The sequence below is a fragment of the Annulohypoxylon truncatum genome (genome assembly GCF_022578515.1).
Source record: "Annulohypoxylon truncatum strain CBS 140777 unplaced genomic scaffold F4807scaffold_17, whole genome shotgun sequence".
Lineage (NCBI taxonomy): Eukaryota > Fungi > Ascomycota > Sordariomycetes > Xylariales > Hypoxylaceae > Annulohypoxylon > Annulohypoxylon truncatum.
The window spans coordinates 734,553-756,168 of NW_025953803.1; the positions used below are offsets into that span (position 1 = coordinate 734,553).

General features: G+C 46.1%; 7 protein-coding genes across 7 annotated transcripts; 5 read left to right on the forward strand and 2 right to left on the reverse strand.

The window, feature by feature from the left end:
* Positions 1–2,514: 2,514 nt before the first annotated feature.
* F4807DRAFT_460805 (uncharacterized protein) lies at positions 2,515–2,983 on the forward strand (the record flags this gene model as incomplete). Its single annotated transcript, XM_048001580.1, has 3 exons — positions 2,515–2,727; positions 2,792–2,836; positions 2,900–2,983. 3 exons carry the CDS (start codon positions 2,515–2,517, stop codon positions 2,981–2,983), a joined length of 342 nt encoding a protein of 113 aa, XP_047854105.1.
* Positions 2,984–3,107: 124 nt separating this feature from the next.
* Positions 3,108–5,420, forward strand: F4807DRAFT_97684 (uncharacterized protein). The gene is made up of 6 exons (XM_048003729.1): positions 3,108–3,617; positions 3,674–3,800; positions 3,858–4,422; positions 4,479–4,799; positions 4,852–4,983; positions 5,042–5,420. Exons 1-6 carry the CDS (start codon positions 3,404–3,406, stop codon positions 5,357–5,359), a joined length of 1,677 nt encoding a protein of 558 aa, XP_047854106.1. The 5' UTR covers positions 3,108–3,403; the 3' UTR covers positions 5,360–5,420.
* An 821-nt stretch (positions 5,421–6,241) lies between these two features.
* On the forward strand, positions 6,242–10,095 carry F4807DRAFT_97731 (uncharacterized protein). The gene is made up of 6 exons (XM_048003730.1): positions 6,242–7,069; positions 7,129–7,487; positions 7,542–7,684; positions 7,733–9,015; positions 9,074–9,573; positions 9,631–10,095. Exons 1-6 carry the CDS (start codon positions 6,404–6,406, stop codon positions 9,869–9,871), a joined length of 3,192 nt encoding a protein of 1,063 aa, XP_047854107.1. The 5' UTR covers positions 6,242–6,403; the 3' UTR covers positions 9,872–10,095.
* On the reverse strand, positions 9,631–11,630 carry F4807DRAFT_427262 (enoyl-CoA hydratase/carnithine racemase). Its single transcript, XM_047998140.1, has 2 exons — positions 10,063–11,630; positions 9,631–9,991 (listed from the first exon to the last, which is right to left on the reverse strand). The coding sequence occupies exon 1, from the start codon at positions 11,219–11,221 to the stop codon at positions 10,319–10,321; it is 903 nt and encodes a 300-aa protein (XP_047854108.1). The 5' UTR covers positions 11,222–11,630; the 3' UTR covers positions 9,631–9,991; positions 10,063–10,318.
* F4807DRAFT_427264 (uncharacterized protein) lies at positions 11,631–14,688 on the reverse strand. The gene is made up of 4 exons (XM_047998141.1): positions 14,420–14,688; positions 14,258–14,341; positions 12,106–14,198; positions 11,631–12,048 (listed from the first exon to the last, which is right to left on the reverse strand). The coding sequence occupies exons 1-4, from the start codon at positions 14,442–14,444 to the stop codon at positions 11,956–11,958; spliced, it is 2,295 nt and encodes a 764-aa protein (XP_047854109.1). The 5' UTR covers positions 14,445–14,688; the 3' UTR covers positions 11,631–11,955.
* Positions 14,689–14,798: 110 nt separating this feature from the next.
* F4807DRAFT_97737 (uncharacterized protein) lies at positions 14,799–16,094 on the forward strand. The gene is made up of 2 exons (XM_048003731.1): positions 14,799–14,990; positions 15,042–16,094. The coding sequence occupies exons 1-2, from the start codon at positions 14,866–14,868 to the stop codon at positions 15,649–15,651; spliced, it is 735 nt and encodes a 244-aa protein (XP_047854110.1). The 5' UTR covers positions 14,799–14,865; the 3' UTR covers positions 15,652–16,094.
* Positions 16,095–16,627: 533 nt separating this feature from the next.
* On the forward strand, positions 16,628–18,682 carry F4807DRAFT_97761 (P-loop containing nucleoside triphosphate hydrolase protein). Its single transcript, XM_048003732.1, has 2 exons — positions 16,628–18,397; positions 18,468–18,682. The coding sequence occupies exons 1-2, from the start codon at positions 16,835–16,837 to the stop codon at positions 18,549–18,551; spliced, it is 1,647 nt and encodes a 548-aa protein (XP_047854111.1). The 5' UTR covers positions 16,628–16,834; the 3' UTR covers positions 18,552–18,682.
* The last annotated feature ends 2,934 nt before the right edge of the window (positions 18,683–21,616 follow it).

The window sequence follows — 21,616 nt, forward strand, 5'->3', positions numbered from 1 at the left end:
ACAGCAGCGTCGAATGACCCCTCCCGGACCCAGCCCTATGAACCCTAACGCCGGTGCTTCGCAGCAGCAGTATGGCGGCGCTTCCCAGGGTCAAGTTGGCAGAAAGCCTGTTCCTGGCCAGGCTTACTAATTTGCGCCATTCTGGGTATTAGAAAATCAGAATTGGGAAAACACTGCTGTCGAATATGAGACAGCGCTAGAGAAACGTACCTTGGACCCTTTTGGACTCTTGCATCTGACTGCAATTCAGATGTTCCTCGATACCATTGATCCACTCAACCTTAACGAACCTTGATGAATATGGGAACGATTTGCACTTCTCGACACTCGCTTATAAACTTTTTACACACTTTGATACTCCTTGCAACATTTGGCATTTTTCTTTTCTGTTCTAAACTTTCGTTTCGCTCGCCTTTCAACATAGAAAGGCCACGGCATCGGCCTCATTCAAACTTCTCAGATTAACTATCCAATAGTTTGAACGATGTCGTCATTGCGTAAATGCCCGGATCGGGATAATCTGGTAATTTCTTGTCGATAATTTTTAGTTCTTTTGGAAGAGAGCTCGCGATCCCCGCCGGCATCGACACAACAAACGGTTTTACCGTTTCCCGGCCTTGGGCAGCTGTTCTTCGACTTTCACCATCGCGATGCTTGGATCGATACATCGTATATTTCGTGTCATAACCGATGTACGATCGCATCGTCGCGACGTTTCTAATTTCTCCTCGTTCCAACGAGCTTTGGAAAAGAGAGATCAAACCAACTTTGGCAATTTAGATACTCTTTCTCTTCATTTCGGCCTGCACGAATCCGGGATGATGAGCACGCCTTGGTATCGGGTTTACCCTTACCTGTAGGGGTAGCAGCAGCAGATCATGGTTTTCTATGGAGGGGTGGTGGGATGGTTTATGGGGGATGGGGGGTGCGGCATGTTGAGACGTGCGCACGTGTTGGACAGGGTCTAGCCGGTGACGATGTGGTTCCATGTGGCGGTGCCTGGGGATGCAGAGATGGCAATTGAATGCGAATTCATTGACGTCTTCTATGAAAAGGTCGTTGTGGATGAGCCTCTGCGGGGCCGGCTAGTCACGTCTGATGCCCGGAGGTTTGCTGTAGTCAGACTCTCCCTGTTTATATAGGAGCTCAATGCAGTGGTCTACCACTTAAGGCTGGTCCTCTTCACTCGTATTAAGTGATTTTGATATGCTTCGTAGGGGATTTCAAGCTTGTTCAGGAGGAAAACCTAGATGAAGAGAGGTTAGATTTAAGGGCGAAAAGTAAGTTTTGGTAGGCGGAGATCTTGAATGCCCCTCCCATTCCCTAAATATCTTTCCGTTCTTTCCTAATGGCTTCATTTTTCCAGCGATCGAATCGTACCTGCCATCATAAACACGATCTGCGTAAAGTAACAGTGGAAGCTAATTATATCTTCGAACATAACCCCTATTTTCACCTGGCGCGGTTTCTTCGGTGCCTGCCGTGTCTTGCTTAGCGGAGTCACTCCATGCTTCTTAGAATATAAGTCTATTTGATCTTCCTAACATGTTCAGGCTGTGCTGGACTAGAGCAAGTCGTACTTACCCAAGTCACAACTTAACGTCTGGGTTGAAGACTGCGCGCGGACTTGTGGGTTACGGTATTCAACGATGATAGCGTGATCTCTGCCCATCATCTTGATCTTGTGCCTTCCGAAGACATAACTTAGTGCGCGAACACTTGGGTAGTTCGGCCTAAGATAGGAAATGTCTAAGATATCGTCCTAATCTAGATAAACCCATAGAGTTAAGATGAGTTTCTAGGGAGTACCTTGACCTTGGTGGGGAGATCGTGCTCCACTGACAGTTGACATCAGTCGGGGATTAGAAGGTATAGTTAGGTACTGTCCACTATCCATTCACCTGACCTGGTACACCAGATTATAAAAAGCTAAGACCATGAATAGTATATTGTTTTACGCCTATTTTGCCTTCTATCTCTTGTACTAACAAGGCTATGATCTGCAATTGGTCCATCAACACCGAGCTTCTGTGGATACTTATGTGTGTTCTACCTTCTGACGCAAATCGCCAGTTCAAGACCACCTGCATGTAGGCTTAAGTACTCCGAAGACTTGTAGCGTTCAACCGGTGAGAAATTGACAACAACTACGCATCTGTAGCAATGCGGACTTGGGGAAAATCAATGGGATGGAGTGAGGGGCAATGGGGAAGGGGGCAGCCGAGTCCTGAGCTGACGGTGATGCTGCGTTAGCCGCATGTAGCGGGAGCGATCAAGGCAACCGAGACAGCGCAGGCAAAATAAAGGCAACCAGATGCATTAAAACCCCGAAGTACATGTAAAATGGTGCGCGAACCTTTCGTAGGAATCATATATTCCCGAGATTTTCTCTCTGGAGCTCGTTTGCTTACGCTCCTACGATAGTTAGGTTGCGTGGAAGCCCTTTCGAACATGATGGAATCTCATGACCCCCCAAACTCCCACAGCAGAGCGTCAAGGATTATAACCAAGACTATGTCCTTCAAACAGCAAAATACGGGCAAATCTGCCCGTAAAAATGCCGGCAGTCAGAAGCGCTCTGAATCATTCAAGATACAGGCTGAGAGGGAGGCTGCCCAGCCCAAGAGATGCCAGGAAAGCGTTAGTGCCTATGCAGGATTGACATGGGAACTTCTTGAAAGCTTCTTATTAGGGAAATGGCCAAATGAAGACTTCAAGGGAAAGAAAGTAAGCAGACGTAAGCATTAACTGGTCTGCGGCGAATGCTAGCTAACTGTCTTTATAATTGTAGATACACGATTCTTGGGTATTTGAGGCGCCAGGGCGATTGACAGAGGTTAGTTACCGCAAGCCAATCCCTATCACTTGCTGGGAAGTAATTGACGTGAATGGCACACAGGAGGATAGACGAACTATCAGGAGGCTTAGGGACAATAGCATGGCTCAATCCGACGGTCGACGAAGGTCAATCACCCCCGAATAATGGCTACTTGGCCATGAGATAGTATGACCGCTGAAAAGGCGCAGGGGGTTAGGGAGTTTACTTTTTAGCAGGGCAAAGGGCTTAACCTATGCAGGATTGTTTCAATAGGGGCGTGGCAAGGCATTGTGGTTGATCATTTATCTTATGGTGTGGGCTGTTTATTTGGTACCTAAGGGTACCTAAGTTCGGTGTGCTATCCCTGGCTGACAACCGCGGTTATAAAGCCTCCTATTGGGCTGACAATTGCGGCATGGCATCGGTCGGGTTATTGCCCCCAGGGCTCTCTGAAATTCCTCGGAGGGAGGCAATGTTATGTGTAACCTGTGGATACTATTAAATCCGGTAACTCTGCCAGAGACTCGAACCCAAGTAGTCTAAGTAATCGAATTTCATCTATTGGAATCTGAAAACTTTACCAAGATGTCCGGACGACTCCTACCTGATGTGTTCCAGCAAGCCGTATTGAATTCGCGGTCGTACCCGAGGAATATCATTTACCAAACGCTCGATGCATATTCAAAATCTGCCACTAAGGCCGAAACTCGTCTTGGCGAAAGAGAAGATGATCTTTTTGAAGATAACGAATTGGAATGGGAGGTTCCTATTCGTGATTTGGATACAGAGTGTGGGAAGGGTGAGTATTTGCGAAGCCGATCTATGGCTGTAGGATTCCCGGCTAACTATAGTTAGACGTTGATAAATACAACATACATAGTCATGAAAAACTGCTCGAGTGGCTTGGTATCAAAATCCAGCCGAGCTCCCAGAGATTTCCAATTGTCACGGGAGGGAAGAAAGATCCCAAGTGTCGTTTTATGTGAGTAAGGAATGCACTATAAAAACATGGGCGTACGGTTAACTAGTAGAACGCAAGAAACATATATGGATTGCATTCGAGGTCCAAATTAAGGCTCACCAGAGCTATGTTTACGGATATCTTAACCTTTCACCAAGTCATGCCGGCCTTCCTCGAGTTCATTCATGTGTTCGGTCAGCAAGGAGAATTCACTGACCTGCATTTTACTGGTTTTCGTGAGCAAGTAATTCTCACAAATCCACCTAAGGAGTTGATTATCCCAGAACTTGGGAGAAGCGGAAAGCATTACCAAATATGCTTCAATCTTAAAGGTGTATCGCTGAAGTCAGAATGTAAAGAAGACTTCATGCTCAATGAATGGTCTATCCGCCCAGCTGTCTTCCACCACCAATTTGATGTCTCTAATGGAAATACACTGTGGATAGTGATCAAGGGAAACCAAGAGATTCAAGATCGTTTCAAAGCTCTAACTGGCAAGGATGCTCGAGCCCAAGACAAATCTTTCGGTAGTGTTGAAGAATCATTTCACTCGAGTTTATCAGCTCACTTGCTATATTGTCACTGGGCAATGGAGGATTGGCGGTGGTATATTGTATGGCTAGAGAAAGCTGTTGACAAGAAGGTATGTGCAATATTCTCACCATTGGAGAATTTCTGCAGATTGCTAAGCCACTAAAGCATCTTATGGCAGTCCTCGGACCGTCAGGGGTTGGCCATGCTCACAAGATATATACGCCTCCAGATATCCAAGACCTGCAGATATGGGAAGAGAGAACTAGGCAAGTCATTATGGCTCTTGAGAGCAATGCGGATATCATGTTCTCTCTTGTAATGTTTTATCGCAGATTGACTGAAGACAAGAACTTCCCACTGGAGAAATCCTGTTATTCAGATATCTGCTACTTCGGGAACCAAGTTGAAAATATAATTTCAGATTTTAGGATGCAGATCAAACGGGCAGAACTCTTAATAAGAACCATTTCTGATCGCAGACAACTAGTGAGTTTACCGGACTCTTCATGTCATTGCCACACAGGCTAAAAGAATTTAGGTCATCCAACATCTCCAAAGCCAATCGGCTTACCGAGCTGAGAGTTTAGGCCGCAGTATGGAACAGGAACAAATATTCATGCTTGTTATAACAATAGTAACTCTTATATTTCTTCCGGCAACGTTTGTTTCGGTAAATATGCAATGCAACATTGCCTGTTAATACCTACAACTCACTAATGATCTCACAGACGTTCTTCAGTACAGATATCATTAAATATCAGGACCCAGATAGTCCAGAGGGGTCATTTTCTGCCATCGCAATGTCCAGATGGCTGGAAGTAACCATACCATTAACTGTTGTGACCTGCGGGGTTGCTTGGTGGGCAAGGCGGTGGAAATTGATGAAAAGGAGAGCACACGAAGTTGGCCTAGAACAGCCGATAACATCATCAAAACTGAAAGGCCCTCTTGGATCTTCAGCTACCCTTCTACCGTTACATAACAAGTCCACCCTCGGTACCAGAGGTTCTTTCTTGGAAAGAGTGATGAAAGGGAAAACATTCTAGAGTATTGGGAGGATACCTAGGCAACTAGGTAATTGAGCCTGATTACCTATGTATGATATCATGGACACTTATTCACAGCTTTTTGAGCCACTGCGGAACTTTTAGTACATACCTAGATACCTCATCGAGCTTTGGCTTCGCGTCTTTGTAACCTGATGGGGAGGGCTATCGTGCTAAGCTTCATCCAAAATGTTAAGTCGCCCAAAGCTAGGCTCACAAAGGTACCTAGGTGGGTAGGCGTAGGAATTAGATACATACTTACTGCTGCTTTGCGATACATAAGTACTCAGTGGGCTGTTCAGGTTAGATAATGTAGTAATGAGCAAGACGCAATTGTGGCTTGTTGGGATTGTGGTAAGCCAGGTGCTAGCCTACCTTCTCCCCTCTTGTTGAAATACCTGAAGGTATACATCTGTAAGTAAGCTTATGGTGTATTTGATGCAACGAAAGACACTGGGGTGCTTGTACTTGCATGGTATTCCTATTAGATGGCCGAATATGCGTATCATATATGACGAGGCTTTTGTTCGAGACAACGATACTTACATAAGTACCCTAGGTACATATTAGCAACACCACTAGAAAAACAGCGTCGATGTGGCAGAGGGTGTAGATGATCACATTCGCAGCACATCTTGCGCACAGCCGGAAATGGGTTGCAGAATCAACCCAGGCAGCCAGGCACCGCCATTACACCCTTAAATGAGCTATCATATTATACGCTTACACTGTGGTGATTGTCGACAAGCAGGGATGCCATTGGACAGGTAATATAATTGCCGTTACACACTACCTAGGCAGGCTGGCAGCTGGAAAATGGCCGCGAACCTCCTAGAAGCTGGGATATAATTTTCAAGGCCAGCCTTAACCAGGAAAGGTGAGATTTTGTTTTCTATTGTCAAATCACTATTCCCATAATAAAATCCTCATGTAGTGATTACCTAGGTATATTCTCTTACATGTACCTCTCAGCAAGCCATCGTTGAAGCCCACCGTACCTTACAACTCCAATTAACGCACTGAGGCCATATAAGAGCCGCAAAAATGATGGATTGTACAGCCTCTCGGAAGCCATCACTAACCACATTGGATATTTTCCACCGAAACTTGGCGACCCAGTGGAAATTCAAGGCGTATTGTGGGCGCGAATATTATCGAACTCCTGAAATAGTCAAATGGATGTTGCGCAGAGATACTGCTGAGCCTGCGACTAACGTTGGATTACTTCTTACTGAAGTGTACCACCAGTCAGCCTCCATTCATCACCCTACTTCTGGAAGGATATGCGATGAAGGTGACCGCTGCTTGATTGTGTTCGCTATCCTCTTAGAGTTGCATTACGGCTGCTTAATCGACGTTTTTCAACGCTACAAGATAATCGACAGGCGGCTGCCTGTGCGCGAGATATATACCAACCTTCTTGAGAATGACTTAAGAAAAAGAGGTATCCAGAACACGAAAAACTTCTGGCAACGTTTCTTGGAAAAGATGTGGATGTATTACCCATGTCCCCTAGAGCTTGGTATGCGCGACACGTTCCTAGATCCTGGTCGTGGGAGGTGGATAATGCCTTTCTGCAAAAGACAGCGCATCAATATGAAGGGCGGAACAGCTGAAGTATGGGAAGTGGCTGTTCAAGAGTGGCTGGTCCCCCGTAAGTTGGCGATGGCGGCGGGACGGTCTGAGTATAGGGATAACGAACATGGTCCAGTAAGTCATGCTTGTTTATCTAAATACCTATTGAGAAAGGATCTAACATCATATACTAGTGCTACGTATTTGCTCTCAAAACGTTTACCCAAGAGTCCCTTGAGATATTTGAATGGGAAAGGGATGCCTACCTTGCGGTACAAGCCAAGAGGCTGCCTGGTATGGTTAGGTTCCTCGGCGAGTACGAAATTGACGAACAACTCGAGGATGGAAGTGTTTGCCATACGTGGAACATACTTCTCGAATATGGTGAAGAAGACCTCGATGAGTTCTTCGCATCACGGCGGAATTACCCACCAAATCTTAACCCGGAAACACTTCAATTCTGGAATTCACTGGCGAACGTCGCACAAGCATTGGATTCAGTGCACAACCTCGAGCTCGAACGTGAGAATGGTCGTCATGATTACTTCTCCGGGTATGTTCCTTTAACTCGGAAAACCCAAGTTACTTCTAACTGACCTAACCATAGATGTCACTGCGACTTGAAACCTGACAATATCTTGAGAGTCGACGGAGAATTCAAACTTGCAGACTTCGGATTCGCAAAATTCAAGCCAAAGAATCCAGGAGGTGTCCCAAAACAGTACATACCTGGTGGGACTGCGACCTACGGTAATGACAAGTCTAGATACACCCTCCAACGTATGCTAACTCTTATAGGTGCCCCTGAATGTGACCGCGCACGTCTCGATCCTACGATAAGCGTCTCTCAAGCAATCGATACTTGGTCGTTTGGTTGTGTCTTGTCCGTCTCAGCAACATGGGTCATACTCGGATATCAGGGAATTCGTGCTTACGATGAACTAAGGCGAATCGCAATCAAAAAGCTTCGAGAAAGACGAGAGGCAGGTGAGGACGTCACGGTACCAGCCGTTGACGATGCTTTTCATAATGGTGTAGACGTTCTACCAGAAGTAAGGGATTGGCATCGCTACTTGAGAAAGGTGTTAAGGGTGGCTGATACGATTACCGGGCGAATTCTTGATCTTGTTGACGAGACCATGCTGCTAGGAGAATCAGCTCACCAGTCTAGATCTTCGACTTTATACAGTGCTATCCAAAGTCGACTCAATGATGCGCAGGATCTTTATGATCGACTTGTGAAGGACGGAGAACTCGAACAAGTGGCTGAATCGGTCAAGGAGGCACTACTCAGCGTTGAGAACGAAGAAAGCTCACTAGTGAATTCACACGCTCTGGATGTCAACGTACCAGCGCTTTCCGCTTCACAATATCTGCCGAATCCTGCCGAACGTCACCCACGCCTCAAGTCTAGCAGGATCAATAAGTCTAAGAGGATCAATGAAGTGATTCAAGGGAGAGTTGCTCATCGCCAAGAAGCACTGAGAGAACAAAGAAGTACCACGACCCAAGCATCTCAAGCAAACTCCGAAAAGGATAGCAGGTACTCTGAAACCGAGAACTCTTCCATGTTGCCATTGATATCAAGCCAGATGGGACCTAGAGGCCGCGAAAGCAGTGCTTCATACAACTCTACTGGCTCAACCCCATACTTACTGGAACCATCTGCAATTCCAAAGCCTCTAAGGATCTCAAACGAAAAAGAAGTTCTTACATTAGATTCTCCCGAATCACCGACTTTAAGCCGCACATTACATATGGATTCAGTACATCCAAGGTATGGTAACTCGTTGATCGAAAGCCCAGATCGTGAGGAATTCCACTTGGGAACCAGGCTTCAATTGGAAGAACACCCGCCAACCACGAAAGAAGCTCGTTCATCGACAATGCCAGGAATGGAACCCTATAGTTCTCGGCACAATTCGTTGATATCCTCTCCATCGTACCAATGTAACCCGAACCCCCAGTGGCCAATACATCAAGAACATCAAGCACTAAAGACTAAAGAGAAAGGGTTAAGAGCGTTTTTCCCGAAGAAGCAAGATGAGTACTTGAAGAAGTTCTTATATGATCGAGACATTGTAAGTTTGCGACTTCGGTGGTAAATCAATTAGTGCTGGCGACTAACACCCACCATAGATGTTCCTTGTGGATAATGATATGACCATGCTACCATTATGGGAAACAATGACGACTGTGCTCGAGACACTGGTAGCTAAGATTGGCCAATTGGATAAAAACGGGCTAGATCTCGAGTTCACGCTTGGAAACATCCATAATGCATATAATGTCCCGGGCAAACAGCTTCTCGCAAAATTCAAAGACGCCAAGAACGATGCCTTATCACAGCAGTACCATATCAACACGAATATGGCCAAGACGTTGACTCGTATCTTCGATAAGTATTTATCAGATACTACGCGAGCGAAGACATTGATCGTACTCACCAATGGACTCTGGAGAGGGACGGTCAATCCTACTGATGTCGAGGTAGCAATTGCAGATTTCCTTAGGAAACCAGCTCTCGCACAGAAGCTGGAGAAGCGATGGTTTACCATCCAGTTCATCGCTTGTGGGAGCGAAGTTCCTAGCATCTTGAAACATCTCGATGATAATATCGAGAATAAGTACTTGATTCCGTAAGTTGCAACTATCAACTTTCTAGGTGTGTAATAGCTGATTGCATGGGGACCAAGGGACGTCATCGACACGGAACATATATCAGGAAATGTGTACAAGATGATACTGGGAAGCTTCGTCGACGAGTATGATGTAGTGGCGTCATCCCAGGCGCCACCAACACCTTCAACGAATGCATCGCCTCCAGGCTTGGCCTCTACACATGCGGCATCGCCCTCGACGCCAAGCCCCAGGACTAGACCGAACTCGTTTCGCGCAACGAGAACATTGTCAACCATAAAGAACATGTTCAACTAGTGTAATTGATTTCATATGTATCTGGGACGATAGGGTATCAAATATTTCTTAGTATCTGGGTTAGGAATTCTTGAACGGACTTCATGAACAGGCGGGCATAGAGAAGGCTTATATACCTAGGTAGGGTTGAATCTACGGCTGATTCACCGGGAATAGCGGTTTTGATTACTAACGAATGTTACTATTATAAGGGATCGGTATGGCAAAAGGCATCTTATATGATTGGGAGATACGACACACATTTATAGGAGGCGGCATGGTTTCATTGGAATATACCTGTATATCTAGGTAGGGAGGCGGCTAGCTCATGAGTTCATTTATAACTGCGTAGGTAGTGGGTAGACCTAGAAAGAAATCTGAATAATGGGAGTATGACAATACTCCCCCCCTATTTGCCGCAAATGCTATCATATGCACCTAATATACAGCTCAACCCCACCGTCCGAACTACAACTTACTATCCTTCCAAACCGGCTTCCTCCTCTCAACAAAGCTCTTCACACCCTCCACCATATTCTCACCCTTATCAATCCTCCCATACCAGCCCTTAAGCAAAACATCCGTGCCCACTTCCGGCCCGACGCCCTCCCACCCGAGCTTCAACCCCTCCCTCGTCACAATAACCGCATCAGGACTATTCCCCGCAATTCTCTTCGCCCACTCCAGCGCCCTCCCCAATACCTCCGCATCATGCTCCACAACCTCGTTAACCAAACCCCAAGCCAGCATCTCCCTAGCACCGTACTTCTTCCCCGTAAGCGCCATCTCCGCCGCCCGCTGGCGGCCCACGCACCTCACGAGCCGCGGCAGCGCGCCCGCGAGCGCGATGACGCCGATCGTGACCTCGGGCAGCGCGAACTGCGCCGACGGCGCCGCCACCACCATGTCGCAGTTGATAGCCATCTCCATCGCGCCGCCGAAGCAGATCCCGTTCACGGCGGCGACGATCGGCTTTAGGCCCCCGCGGTTGCTCATGCCGCCGAAGCCGCCGGGCGGGAAGCGTGCGTTTGTGCCTTGGGACACCGACGCTTCCGAAGGCTCTGAGTTCCAGTCTGAGTTTGACTTGGAGTTGGAGTTGGAGTTGAGGCCGTCCCACTCCTTGAGGTCGGCGCCGGCGCAGAAGGCGCGGCCGACGCCCGTGATCACGGCGACGCGGAGCGCGGTCTGCGTGTCGAACCAGTCCCACAGCCGCTCTAGGGCGAAGTGCTGTGGACGCGGGATGGCGTTGAGCTGTTTTGGCCTGTTGAGGGTGACGAGGAGCACGTGCGGTTTAGGGAACGAGACTATGGTGTTTGGGACGGGAGGGGGTGGTTTGGTAAGGGAGGGAGGGAGTTGGGTGTTGGGGGACATGGTGAGTGGATGGTATGATGAAAAGGGGGCGCTTGTTGACTAGGACATTCAGGGACGCGGGGCTGGAATACGGTAGTGTTTAGGTGAATTTCTTCGAGAATGGCACCTAAGCACCGAAGAAAGAGACGCTTCTCGGATTTGCAATGAGATAGACAAAGGATATGGTATATAAGAAGCGAGTGAGATAATGGCGCGGTGAGATTCAAGTATTACTGATGTACCTTTGAAGTTTGTAATTAATGATTACATTTGGGGTTGGTTGTGGGGAATTGCCTCGGCATTCCGTTAAATCCACAGTTCTCCGCATACCCCGGATGTAGTAACTACCCCTGACGGACAAGGGCCGCATCCCACGTAGGTATTCTGCGCTCGCAGCTTATGAAAATAAGCATGTCACAGGAAATAAAATATGAAAGGACGAGGATTTCATTAATATTGCATTACAGCAATAACCCATAACCATTTCTTATTTCCGTGGTTGGGACGCAGCATTTACGAGTCGCCTCTTCAAAGGCGTTACTATCCACATGTGTCCTTATGGATCTGTACAGAGGATCCTTATTATGCCTTCTCCTGCATGAATGGTATATCTCGCTGTTCCTATGAGGCCGTCCTCAAGAACAACCCCTGTCCACCTCAACTCCCCGGTATCTCAAAGGCCTATGTTGTGCTATACAGCTACACGAAAATGAACTGGTATCTTAAGAGGTCGAAGCATTCCTGGAGGTTCCATTTCATGCAGAAAGACCACGTTTCTCGCTTTCGGTGAAGAAGATGACCATTCGCCAAAGTTTCTTGACAAGAGCCTCAGCCTCATCATCCAGAGCCTAGAAATCAAGTTAGTGAATTGCTCCAAGTGACCATAATAGTGCATAACCACATACCTCTGCCAGTTCTTCAACTAGCTCACCAGGCTTGGCATGTTTCCTAAGGTGCTCTTCAACAACCTCTATAAGCAGTTGTTCTTGGACACCAAGATACTCCACCAATTTCTTTTCGACAAAAGGTCTAAGCTTCTCCCGGATAACACCTTCGTCCAGGTAATCCCACTTGACATCCCATTCCCAGAGTCCTTCCTTTTCGTTAGGAATCTCTTGGGCCAATGAACGCACAGCTTGGTCGCGCTCTTCGTCGGACATAGCCGCAGCAGCGGCAGGCTCAAACTGAATAGGAATGAGCTGGCGCCTGGAAGTTGCGTCTTCATCTTCGTCTTCAAGCAGACCCTCGACTTCGGCGATAGTCTTTCTTTGCGGAGCTGCACGTTGTGCTTGTGCCTTCTGTGCAGCGGCCCCGAGAGACAGCTTGAAGGGCTGTGGCGCAGCAACACCAACCCGGCTAGCTTGCCGCTGTTCCATCTCCTGAGCTTGTCTCTCGAGGAATGAGTCTGCCATACCCCTAGCTTGCTCACGTTCCGCTTCTTCCTTAATGCGCTCCTGCTCTTCGGCTTGGCGATCGGCATCGTCGGCTGCAATTTCTCTAGCTCTGAAAGCGGTACGGTTCCTAATCCAAGCACTCCTGTCTTTGTAATAGTCCTCGGTTTTCCGGGATGCTTCTGCATCATCATCGAAATGCTTGAGTCGCTGCAAAATCTTGTCCCGGTTCTTGGCAAAGTCCTTCGCATCAGACTCGTCGCGCTCCTTCTCTCGCTCAAGTGCAGCTGTCCGAGATTTCTCTCGATTTAACCATCTGCGTTCCGCATCAAGGTAGAGTTTTTCCGTCTCTGCGTTCTGTTTCGCAACCCGTCGCCTCTCCAATTCGTCATCGCTAGCAGAGTCATTCTCATCTTCTCTGTTATAAGCTAGGCTCCCATTCGTTGTGCCACCATTGACGAAACTGATTGACCTGTTGTAATCCTTGCCCATATCGGATTTCTGGCCTTTAGGTCCAGAAGGCGCATTAGGCATACCGCGCGGCCCTAACGGGATGTTGTTCGCGCTGGAGGGGGGTGGCGACGCTAGTCGAGAAGGTCTTGATGCGCCATTGCGTTGGCGTTCCATTGCTTCGAGCTCTTCCTCTCTCTTTAGACGTTCCAAATCACGTTTAATGCTTCGTTCTCTGAATGCGGCAATCTCGGCAGCAACGGTTTCGCGCATCTCGGCCGGAATGTCGGCCAGCTCGTCCTCCTGTGCCAAGGGGATATTAACCACCTCAACGTTCTCTCCATTTTGTGCCGAACTATCACCCATAGTGACATCTCCATCCGCGTCTGCTCCAGATCGCGATGTAGGATAAAAGAGATTTTTTATGGTCTGCTTCAACGCACCTCTGGCAGCTTCACATCTTGCTTCGGCACCTGAATCATCAGGTCTGCCTTCCTTATAAGCCTCCAAGTATTTTGACGAGTTTTCATCGAGTCGAACCTGAAGGGTTGCCTTCTCAAACTTTGCGTAGGTTTCGTCGTCGCCGGCGGGCTCATCCGCCGATACCTGTTTTTTCACGGGTACCTGAATGTCCTTTAGAATCTCAGAGGCGATCCATAGCGACTCGGCGTCTTCGAACTGGGCGAAACCGAAGGCCACTTCTTTACCACTAGCATCAGTAGCTCGGTCCCAGCGGCGCACCCTACCCGCGACACCCAGTATCTTCTCAACACCTTCGTTTCCGCTAATACCGTCTGTTATACCGCTCACGAACACGGTTCGTATGATCTCCTCTTTAGTGGGGGGGACCAATGCTTGCATATTTTCGCGTAGAGCCTGTCGAGTCTGGTCTAAACCACGATCCATACCTATGCCAGCCCTTGGTCCAGCCGAAGCCGGGGTCTCGCTATCTTTGCGACCCGGTAGTCCAGGAGTTGCGGGCTTCGACGAGCTCGTACCGAGGCGGATAACGGGGGCGTTGAAGTTAATGTTGGGCATGTTCGGAGGGGCTTGAAAGTTTGATGGTAGACCGCTAGGTCGATTAGCTTGATTGATGTTGTGCTGCTGAACGCCAGGTGGTGGCGCCGTTCCTGGGGCAGACATGCCTGGAGGAGGTCCTAGAGGAATTATTAGCTATGCGTCATGCCAAGGTTTGCTCGACTATGAAGCTACTTACCTAGACCAGGAGCAGACGAGATACCTGGAGCGCCAGCGGCACCAGGATATGAATTGTAGGACGGAGGTGGGCCGAAGCCAGGCACTTGACATAGGTATCATTGTTAGCATATTTGCAATGCCTAGATAGTTAGATGTTCTAATTATCCAGACTGCAACTTACCTCCGCCGTAGGGATTGTACGCCATAATTAAATTGTGAGATAGTACGAGACTATGATGAGGAGTAGTGTGAGGAGTTTAGGGTTCCGACGATGATGCCGGTGTTGAGACGCGCAAGTCAATAATTACACGTCTCTTTGGAAAGTGGCTAATAGAATGAAGATATTTAGAAGCGCAAAGGTCGGTTACCTGGGAAGTTAGAAGATCGTCAATGGTTGATGTTGAAAGGTTTGTTCGCGACTGAAGCACCGCCACAAAATAGTGATGGCTGGAGCACCAGCTAGTTGAACCTTCGAAGTTAACCATGTGGGTCTCCAGGTACAAATGTACAAATTTTCAAAGCCCATAAATTAAGGTTAACCAATAACGTGCAACGGTAATTGTGAATCATGGACGAGGGATTATTCCGGCCGATAAAACTAAGAGTGGGGCTAACTAGGCCGGACCAATGAATTCCTCCAAGTCGAAAATCGCAACTGATGAAGCTTCACCATCACCAGTATCACCAGCATCTGAAGGCAACCCCGAAAGTCAATCCGCAATCTGTGATCCGGCCAAGCCCGTCCTGAATATGTATGGAAAGGATTAACCCTCATAATATCGTATCATTGGCTAACGAAATAGGGCTGAGCTTTACCGGGTCACGCAAAGCGCTTTTCGATCAACGTCGATTCTCCGAAGCTCTGCGTCAAGATGGCCAGCATGCCCAATACCCAGCATACGGCAATTGTCCACCACACCAATTCTCCGCCCAGTCGAACTTGGCAATGGAAGGCTGCCTATAGCCTTTACTCAATACCGGAATTATTCGGACGACCCCTACCAGGTTCGGACGGCCACAAAAGTGGATGAGGTTAAGAAACCCGACATGTCGGCATACGATGATGATGATGATGATATCTATGCTCCTGAAATCGACTTCGACACCGGCGAACTTGCTAAGGTCCCTCAAGAAGCGCGCTCACAACTTACCCGACCCCCAATGCGCCTAATTCCGCGAACCGGTCGTACCATACGCGTAGGGAAATCTGTTGATGTGGCAAGATCCTTCACACTCTTAAATATCCAGATCGGTCAGAACAGGGTGAAACAGGACGCCCGTTTACAGAAAGCCCACGAGCGGCCAGGTCTAAAACGAAAGAGGCTGAAGTCGGAGCGATGGCGAAAGAGGTTTAGGAAGGGATTCAAGTCGTGCGTTGCGAGGGTCAAGGAGTTAACAAAGCAGGGCTGGTGAGGTCCCGATACGCCGTGTACGATACTTGCGTCGGCATGAGCTAAAGCTCCCTTGAGCTCGGTTGTATTAATGCAGTCGCACCACACCTTATACTTGAGCATCCTTCTTGGCGGCCTACCGTAGGCCAAGTCGCGAAAAGTAACGCAAGATCCAAGTGACAAACCCATTTCAATCCATTGGTCGTTCTTCAACAATATGAGGATACAGGCAAAGCCTCTCCGTTTAAAGGTCCAATAACATGGAATCCGGTGACAGGTAGCATAATGGGCATCTTGATTTGCAAGATCGGGGAGATCTTGGTGTTCTTCGGCCACCTGCCATAATTCAAGGAGAAGTGAAGATCTACTTATTGCCTGAAAACACCTTATCCTCAAGGAATCTAGTGGCTCTTAATTCTGCATCAAACCCACCCGTATCAATGCCAAGATCCGTAATGATTACACAGATAGGTTGACGAGCTAACCTCAATGTATATAGATGAAGTGGGAGTAAGGACTTGGACGATAGAAAGTAACTCAGGGCAAGGAAGCAATCAACAAAGCCAGAATGAATGGAAACCCCAGAATTCTACCTGCGGTTGAAAGGATCCAAAAGACACATCAAGACATTTCGGGCGCCTACTTTAGGGAAAACAAACCACACAAAAGTACATGGAAGAAGATATACGAAGGGATTGAACTAGTGAAAAGCAGCAAAGATCTCATGATAAAGGAGCCAGACCTCCGTACACGAGGGAAATGCGTGGTCTTAACACTCAACATGACCTAAATATTGAGGATACATGCAACTCTCCAGAAGACAAATCGATAGGTCAATGAAGACAGCCGAGGAGAAGGGATTAGAAAAAGAACAGAAAATACAAGAAATTTTCAGAGGCTCCGGGAAATGCGTACACCGTTCGAGATCGAAATTGCTAGGTTACACTGGAGGAATGAAGAGGACAGATCAATTTATCAGCGCCAAAAACAAGATTTCAAGACTAAGCTTGAGGCAGCCCGCAAAGGCTTTGAGGATGAAATCACGCAATTAAAGAAGATTCACGAAGAAGGGAAACAAACTCAAGCCCGAGCTTCGCGGGAAGAATATAAAGTGTAAGTCTATAAAGTAGTAACTAGAACTACCGCTGGGGGAACGAAACCTGGTTGTCAAGGGTACAGGCAAATTCAATGTGAGGGTTGATGAGATGTGGAAAACACTGCGAGACGCAATTTGCAGCGCCGGAAAAAGGGATAGGGCTAGGTTGACCAAGCATTGCAGACTAAAAACTGGAGAACACGAAGCTCTGCTTGTCGAGTTAGACCAACTGAACAGAGCACAATCCGGGTCTGAGACAAATCTGCAGAAACTACATCAAGAAATTGATGAGTATGAACGAAGACTAGTGCAAGAAAAACGATCCCAACGGCAAGCCCTAGAAGCATCACAACTCCAATTACAGCTCTGCGATGAAGAGCTCCAAGAAACGACGGCGCAGTTAGAACGAAATACGGCAGAATTAGATTTACTAAATGAAGCCGTACGCGGATTACGGAAGAAAAATCGGGGGTTGATAGAAGATCTGGAAACATCAAGGAGTCAAGTAACGCAGTATCAAGATCTTCTAGAAACAGAGAAGGATAACTTTCGATACCAGTACAGGGAGAACGAGAAACTACGATTTGAAGCACAAGAAATGAAGAAGAAATTGAGCAGAGAAGAAAATAGACGACGTTCACTCTTCGAGCGACTTCAGGAACTTCAAGGGGCTATCCGCGTTATATGTCGCATTCGACCAGAAAATTCCCAGAACTGGTTGGATTACGAGATAAAGAATGGGGAATTCAGCGGCGACCCAGCTGAACTGAGGATAATCGAGGAAAAGAAGACGGCGTGGGGAGAAGCAAGACCGAGAAAATCAGACACGTACGAGTTCGAGCGAATTTTCGGCCCTCAGGAGACGAATCATGACGTCTTTGACGAAATCAGTAACTTCGTACAATCAGTCATTGACGGCAAGAAGGCCTGTGTCTTCTGTTACGGTCAATCTGGCACAGGGAAGACATACACGATGAGCAACGTGGACACCCATTCTAGCCGACTAGAAGGGGTTAACCACGAGAACGACGGCATCATCCCTAGAGTCAAGACAATGTTATTCAAGGAGAAGAAAAGACTTGAGGAAATTGGATTTGTTATGAAGGTTAGAGGATGCTGCTACGAGATCTACAATAACGAATTATGGTTACTAGAACTAGGCGGGCGCGAGAAGAAGTCTATCTCAAGAAATACTCGCGCCGTCAAAGAACCTAAGCTCCAGACGTTGGATGACGGCAGTAGTTTCGATGCCATGGTCAAAATAGGGATGAAAAATCGGCGTCTCGGAGCCACAAAGCTAAACGATAACTCATCTCGATCGCATTTCATTATCAGCATCGAGACTAGCGTAATGTCGAGCAAAGATCATAACGCTGTACGCGAGGGTATATTAAATTTAGTAGACCTCGCAGGTTCTGAGAGAACACACCAAGCTGGCACCGCAGGCGCAAAGTTACAAGAAGGAAACAGCATTAATGCATCACTTACGCAGCTAGGGCGAGTTTTCGTTAGTCTCTCCGAAGGTAAAACACCAACATATAACGGAAATATTCTCACCGAGTTCCTGCAGCGTTCCCTCGAGAGAGGCTGCATGACGCTTATGCTCCTCATGATCAGCCTCTTGAAAGAAAATTGGCCGGCAACTAAACAGACACTACAGTTCGCGTTAGATGTAAGCATGAACTGAATAAGTCATTCTATTGGGTTAAAAGTACTAGATATACTAATTAAATCCTATGTAGGCCCAGTCTGCGAGGAGAACCAGGCCATCAGGCAGAGGCACGAAAGCAGCACCGGCAAGACCAAAGTTTGGAATCATGAAGTAAATCAGGGTCTTCTTCTTGATTCTCTGAGGTGAAGATTTCTCGGGGCTCGACTTCACAGTTTCGTAGGTTCTCACAAAATTCAAACATGGACGTAGAACTTAGTTAGGTTACCTGGTTCACTACGACGAGAAATTCGTGTTGCCCCTTTTCAGAATAATGTTCCTCCTTTCCCAACGGATTTTAAAGCCACAAGGTTTACTATGATTATGAGATTCATGCCTAGGCAACGATGAGAACCCTGGATTCGTGACAAGGCACACATCATTTTCTTACCCATGACGATGAAACCCACCTAATGACCACGATCATTATTTCATCCTTAATGTCATATATCACTTTCCAGATTTCTTGATAATTGAAAACATGCTCTAAACGAAATACTCGAGTAATAGATAACCCCTATTTTCAATAACAGACAATGATGTTCTGTTCGATGTGGGTATTTTTTGTCGTGTCAATTCTATGACCAATCCTGAACCAAGTTCCATGTCCCCATGTCTTCCTGCGACCTCATAGGCGGCCGTGTTCCCATAGGAGTGTCGAATTGAAATCTCCGTCGCTCTGATCCGATCACGTCGCATTTCCGTGGTCAACGGTTCCCTGAGCAATCCATGTGATCTGCTCACCCCCTTTCCGGTAACCCGGTTTGTGTTTCTTGACTATGCTGCTAGGATTCGGTCCCTAAACCATACACGCTTCATGAACGTGGAAAAAAAGTTGACATCGACGCAGATTGGATTGTTCTAGCCTCTACTCCACAGTTTCACGACCCTAGGCGGAAAAGATGGGTGACATATGAGTGGCTCACGGGTCGGGGCGGCCTGGTGGGAGGCCCTTCTGCATCCAAGGCTGGTTGGTCGAAACCACAGCCGAATCAGGATTCTACGAGGACACATCGTGAATGTAAGTGGCTGCTCGCGGCACGGTCAGCGGGATCCACCTATCCAGGAGAGCCTGGGCTCTCCGGCCAATGCGTCTTGCAACCTAGAGCCCCCAAAGGGATACGCACTCCTTCGTAAGCATGTCACGGCTCCTTGCAGGACGATAAAACGTGATGTATGGGATAACAAGCATCTCGCTGTCGTTCGTAACGAAACGGGAAGGTCAATATTTCTGTGGCTCTCGCGTTTTCTTCCCCTGATCGAGGCGGATCCTATGTTTCTCTGCGTGGTTTATTATGTGATTGCGTAGTCTAGCTCGGTTTTTCTTTCGTGGCATCTACTTCGTGACTTTCCGTGGTCAAGCCACCGTTGCACAAATCAAGTCGGTATTCCAAGACAGCAGACCGATAATCGCTTCCAATAAGAGAGTCAGTCCGTTTCCTGCAGCTTTAGTTGGTCCGGATAGTCCTAGGCTTAAGACTTATTCTTAAGTCCGTTCATTCTATTAGCTATAGAGACGTCTCCTGAAAGGAGGAAAACGTGCGACCCGAAGCGTCTTCAAAATTGGGTGAAAATTTCAGCTATAGCTTGACCTTTCACGTGATAGCAATGTTCCGGAGACAAAACCTAGTCTTATGGTTGGAAATTTTGACTTGACCCATATCTCGTTTTCACAATCGCTTGTACATAATGCTTGGGTCTGCACGACTTGGTAGGCCGGAAAAGTATTGATATATTTCTATGTTGGTTAATTGAGTTATGTCTTCGGTTGATACTGTGGCATGACGCGGCCAAAACAAGGAGTTTGTGAATAAACTATTAGATGTATATGGGATGTTAACTTGGAAGAGAAAGTCCAGCTTTACATTCGCTGAATGCCCGTGTTTGACACGAAGAGAGACAGCATGGTCACCCAGTGTCAATGCTTCTGGGAACTTCTAGCATTGCAACAATAACATAGCTATCGGTATGAGTGCTTAGTGCGTACTTCATATGTTGGGAGTTAGAGACAAGGCGAGGATAGGCGACATCTTGCTTGGTACCTTGCTACTTGCTCGAACTTTTGTACCTCTCTAAGCTCTTATATAGGCCTGTGATTATAGGAATCATGTTTTTTCTCAACAATATAGCTCACGAATGCCTAAAACCAAATTTCCTTCTGGATGTCATCTCGAATATGATTAGGTACCTAGGGGATAGGTACCTACTATGCTAAGACGACCGTACGACTGGGAACGGAGTTATTCCAATGCTATAAATCCTTACCTACCTATAACAAGGGGAATAAGCTTAAAACATAAATTCAATTTATATAATAATTCTTTAAGGGTTTTAAGTTTTTAATCCTTTCCTTTTCTTCGAAAAAAGATTATCTTAATTATTTAAATTTAATTTATTATGTTTAAAATCCGAATTTTAACGTTTTAAACGTTTATAAATATTTTATTAATTAATTTTATATATGTGGGGTAACTTAATAATTATTTTTAATAATTAATAAATTAATTATTTTAATTTAATAATCTTATATTTTATATATGTTAAAAGTATAGTACTTATTATTATGTGATATTAGTTTTTTTTTTTTTAAAACTTGTCTTTAAGCGTTAAATTAAAGCTTGTTTATTTCGGGGTTTATCGGGGTGTAACCGATGGAATATTTTAATTGCTTTACGTACGCTTTTATTAATTATATGTTCATATGGTTTTTAAGTTTAATGTTTTTTAATTATTTAACCTTCCTACTTAATTAAATATTTCATTTTATTTTAAGTTTTAATAAAGTTTTTTATTTTATTTATTTAATAATTTTTAAACTTTATTAAGTTTACCTTTTATAAAATTTAATTAAAGTTAAATATTTCTTAATTACTAACGCGGTAAAGTTTAATAAATAAAATATAAAATAAATTATAAATTCTTTAATTTATAAGTAAAATAAGTTTAATAATAATAAAAAAAATTACCTTTTAAATTTTAAAAAAACCAAATATTTTTTTATTTAATTTTTTAATAAAACATTTAATTTTAATATTTTTAATATTTAACATAACTAATTAATTTTATTTATATATAAAAACTTTTTAACTTATCTCAGCTAGCTCAGACTAGAGTTTGAGGAATTAGCCACACCTAGCCACGCTGCGCGTGGCCCGCATGGCCCGTGCCAATGTATCTGTGGGG